At 44.1% G+C, this 5,000-nt stretch overlaps 1 protein-coding gene across 1 annotated transcript in view; it reads right to left on the reverse strand.

Moving 5' to 3' along the window:
• Positions 1 to 5,000, reverse strand: part of dennd4c (DENN/MADD domain containing 4C) — an 89,161-nt gene that overhangs the window by 34,746 nt on the left and 49,415 nt on the right. The window contains exons 7-10 of the mRNA XM_063187488.1: positions 4,705 to 4,791; positions 1,684 to 1,750; positions 640 to 698; positions 28 to 172 (exon numbers count right to left, since the gene is read on the reverse strand). Coding sequence (XP_063043558.1) covers positions 28 to 172; positions 640 to 698; positions 1,684 to 1,750; positions 4,705 to 4,791 — 358 coding nt within the window. The remainder of the gene's footprint in view (positions 1 to 27; positions 173 to 639; positions 699 to 1,683; positions 1,751 to 4,704; positions 4,792 to 5,000) is intronic.

A 5,000-nucleotide genomic window follows, 5' to 3' on the forward strand; every position in this document is an offset into this window, starting at 1 on the left:
CACACACACACACACACACACACTTACGGCCACCACCGCCTCTGCCACCCCAGTGAGTACAGCTGGCCGTAGTGAGTGCAGCAGGATCTTGCTCTCCATCAGCACAAAATGCAGCAGGGTGGCACAGTTCTCAGAACCCAGATTCATCAACAGGGTACGGTAGTCTGCCCCACTAGAGAGAGAGAGAGAGAGAGAGAGAGAGAGAGAGAGAGAGAGAGAGAGAGAGAGAGAAAGAAAGAAAGAAAGAAAGAAAGAAAGAAAGAAAGAAAGAAAGAAAGAAAGAAAGAAAGAAAGAAAGAAAGAAAGAAAGAAAGAAAGAAAGAAAGAAAGAAAGAAAGAAAGAAAGAGAGAGAGAGAGAGAGAGAGAGAGAGAATGGAAAGGGATAATTTATCATAAAGGAAAGAGAGAGAAGATTAGGAAGAAATTGAGAAGCGATGAACAAGGGATTTTGTCATCAAGCAAACAACGTCTACAGAATTTTAATCAGGCGAAATTGCCCCGTGACAACTCCAATTCTTCTCAGACAACTGTGTGTGTGTCTGTGTGTGTGTGTGCATTTGCGTGTGTGTGTGTGTGTTTGTGCGCGCGCGTGCGTGTGTGTCTGTGTGCGTGTGTGTGTGTGTGTCTAGGCTGCTTACCTGAGTGGCAGAGGAGTGCACACGGGCTGAGACAGGATTAACGTGTCATGTGGAGACAGCTGAGGAGGAAAGAAAATGAGAGAGAATGAGAGAGAGAGAGAGAGAGAGAGAGAGAGAGAGAGAGAGAGAGAGAGAGAGAGAGAGAGAGGGAGAGAGAGAGAGAGAGGGAGGGAGAGAGAGATAGATAAACAGAGACAGAGACAGAGGTAAAGAGAGAGTCAAAAACACTTAACCTGTTGAGACACAGCATTATAAATTTGCTGTTACCAGAATGACAATGACCAAGTTGTACGTAGTGCATAACTGAAGGCCCTGTGTTATGTCATAGTAGTGTAGTACTAAGGTCATTTTCCCGGTGGAACAAGGCGCATTATGGGGCTACACACACATTTCCTGAATATTTCAAATATTTCTTGAATAAGGCTGCTCACATGCACGCACACACAGGGGAGAGCAAGGATGTACACACACACACACACACACACACACAGACTAGTGGTGTGCATTAGCACTGCCCTCACGATTCGGGATCCGATTCGGGATGTTTCGATTCGATTGGATTGGATTCAATTCTACGATGCATTGCAATGCATTACATTGCTACTGAAAGCAAAGCAAATGTTTCATCAGTCATGATGAAGCAATACAAGTAGTCAGATACTGAGCAACATTTTATTGGCTGCTTTCTGCATCAGTCTTGCAATTGTCAATGCTTTGAAGTGCTTTTATTTAATTTAACAGTAATTGAAACTTAAAAAATTTGGAACTTGCCGCATTGAATTGGATTGTCCATGCCCCGCATTGCATTGCATTGCTGAATCGATTCTTGTTGACACCACTAACACACACACACAGACACAGACACACACAGACACACACACACACACACACACACACACACACACACACACACACACACACACACACACACACACACACACAACACACACAGACACAGACACACACAGACACACACAGACACACACACAGACACACACACAGACACACACACAGACACACACACACACAGAGCCATGTACTGACCTGTACGAGTATGCGTGGCCGCTGAGGGGAGGGAAAGGACACGTTGTGCATGAAGTGGGAGATGTGCCTGCCAACCAAAACAAAGAGCCATTGTGACATCACTTCCTGTTCCTGTCCACTTCCTACTATTCACATCCAGCACTCCACACAGCGCTGGCCTACCACCTTAGCACATTTTATTGACATTGTGGATAATGGCTGATTAACTGCAGTTAAAAGGACTATGGCTCACATAGCTACAGTACAGTTAGACACTTTAAAAGCCTATGTCTCACATTGTATTGACATTGTGGCTGTTGCATGATTCACTACAGTTAGACACTTTTTAAAAGACTATCTAGATACATCTAGATATTTGAATGGCACTTTGGCTGCAAGATTAACTACTACACACAGCACAGCACACCACAGAGCGTCCATGGCACATTTGATTGCCTTCTGCAAGTAAAACTAAGGTATACATGAAATGACTATGTCTCACAGATGATGCACGTATTAAACAATGCAAAGCCCATGCAATAATGCAATAATAATTAAAATCTCAAGCAAATGGCATGATCTCCAAAGGAATTGGAAAGGAGAAAGATCTCCCCATGGTGAAAAAAAAATCAAAAAGGTGGACATGGAGGAGATCCTCTTTTTCGTGTATGAAAAGTGAAATTTTGCCAGTCCAAATGAATACGTAGAATTTGATGGTGCTGGTAAGTATTTGTGAAATAGGTAACATTGGTGAATGGGCTGCATGAATTCTGGAAAGAAACGACTAAAAATATTACACAGTGCACCTTTAAACTTCAACCTGCTTTGACGATGGAAACGAGCTCAAAGCCTGCTCCATCACTCCAACCAGCCATGCCTGGACAGCCTAAATGACTGTGCTCATTGTAGTTACAATATTACATTACGTAACATTACTCTTAGCGGATACTTTTATCCAAAGTGGCCTATTACAGGGTATTGGTACAGTCCTTGGAGCAATGTGGGGTTGTGCTCAAGAGCACTTCAGCCATGGAGGGAGGAACTCTGTCATCTCAAGTCCATTTCCTAACCATTACACCACGACTACTCAAAATGCCCCAATTGCAGGTATTTTAAAGTTGGCCATTGCTCTGATGGTACAGTGGGACCTTCATCCACCCTGCACGGTTGCCACAGCGACAAGTGTCAACAGAACACGGGGGAAGTGTGTTCCATGTTCCGTGTTCTATTTTCGTCCCGTTCCCCTTCCTGGGTCAGCAAACCAAACCAGAGTCATCCCCAAGCCATCACTGACTTTTTTTTCCAACAAGGCTGCCCTGAAGGTGCTGATGCCAGCACTGAAGTTGAGGTTAGTTTTTAACCGTTCAAGCACTGGCACACATTCCCACAGGTTTCAGATCTCCAGAATCGCACCGTGTGGGACTGTACAAGCACTGTGCCACTGTGGTTTTGATTTTGGGACCAGCAACTTCAGAGACTTGTGCCGTTGCTCGCTTGTTGGCACTGGCGAAACAAGCAGAACCCTGATTGGGCACTGTGGGCGAAGGAGCTGACTGTGGTTGGGTCTGTTTCAATGTGTTCGGGAAATGAATAAGATTCTGTACAATGTTTCCAGCACTACTGCTGGCACCAAAGTTCCACACATAGCTAACGTGGAAACTATCTATGTGTGCCATCTTTGAGAGACCTTCCACATGCTTTAAATAGAATCCATGATAATCAAATCAGACTGAAGCTCTGGTCAACAGTAGGAAAGGGATGAATATGCAGGAGAGCACAGTTTGTCTGTGTGTGTGTGTGTGTGTGTGACAGAGAGATAGGGAGTCCCCGAAAATGTGTGTGTGTGAGATACTTTTCTTAATAGCCAATATATTCAAATCAGGAAGCGTGGCAGAATACACAATACAAACCAAAAACAAAACACTTCCTCTTAGGGGTGGGTGACATGGCAAAAAAGTCTTTTTTGATCACCATCTTCCATCAGAAAAAAACAGCCATCTAAAGCTAGATTTATGCTTCGGACGCAGAGCCTCTGCGTCCGTCCGTCTTCTGTTCTGCTCGTGAAAATAGACTGGGTATGTGAAGTAATGATACCAGTGCATTGCCTTTGCAATTTGTGTGAAAATACCTAGCTAACCGGGCTAGAAAGCAACATTGCTTAATAATGACCGCAGTGCTTACAATGTACTAGGCCCTAGTGAAAGTAATCGCGCAATATCAAATGTGGCTCACGACGAGACCTCGGACCTCGCAGAACTCACAGATGCATGAATACAATGTTGGTTCGTGGCCACTCCCACGCGACTTTTGACGAGCGCAGTTGCAGAAGTCTAATCTGACCTTTAGGGCTACAAACCTTTCTGAAGAGATGTTAATGACTATACCTTCAATTTTGAGTGTGTAAACATTATAAACAAACTAAAATGATAACTGATAACACATTCAAAACATTCAAAAAAATAACAGACAACAACACTAAGTATGTATATGTCAATATGACAAAGTAAACAAAACTGATTTATGCAATCTATAACATTTCTCCACTTTGCCATATTGGCAATGTTCTATTCATTCTTATTCGTCACGATTTAATATCCCTACTGTCTCTCCTCTCCGCCTTACAACCCAAACAGCAGCAGTCTCTGTCTGTCTGTCTCTGTCTCTGTCTCTGTCTCTCTCTCTCTCTCTCTCTCTCTCTCTCTCTCTCTCTCTCTCTCTCTCTCTCTCTCTCTCTCTCTCTCTCTCTCTCTCTCCCTCTCTCTCCCTCTCTCTCCCTCTCTCCCTCTCTCTCTAGTGGGCAGAGTGGGACAGCTGTGTATGTGTGTGTGTGTGTGTGTGTGTGTGTGTGTGTGTGTGTGTGTGTGTGTGTGTGTGTGTGTGTGTGTGTGAGTGTGTGTGTGTGTGAGTGTGTGTGTGTGTGAGTGAGTGAGTGAGTGAGTGAGTGAGTGAGTGAGTGAGTGAGTGAGTGAGTGAGTGAGTGAGTGAGTGAGTGTGTGAGTGTGTGAGTGTGTGAGTGTGTGTGCCAGTGAGTGTGCGTCTTACTTCTCAATGGGCAGGGGATGAGGTCCAGAGACAGAGAACTTGTAGAGGAACAGTAGAAACTTCCGGAAGGCCTCGAAGAAGGGCCACCTGAAAAAGAAACCAGATAATACTTTTGTAGAGGACGATTACACGAGGAGTGATTTACTTTTGGTTTTGTTTTAGTTTTTGTCTGTTTTATATGTGTGTGCTTTTTAACAGTCAGTGGTTATGGACATATGGGAGGGTAGTGGAGGGGGGGCTTGTTTTGTTGATAAGCTGTTCTATATGTAGGTGATTAAGGACAAAGGTTAATACAA

The sequence above is a fragment of the Engraulis encrasicolus genome, chromosome 21 (genome assembly GCF_034702125.1).
Source record: "Engraulis encrasicolus isolate BLACKSEA-1 chromosome 21, IST_EnEncr_1.0, whole genome shotgun sequence".
NCBI lineage: Eukaryota > Metazoa > Chordata > Actinopteri > Clupeiformes > Engraulidae > Engraulis > Engraulis encrasicolus.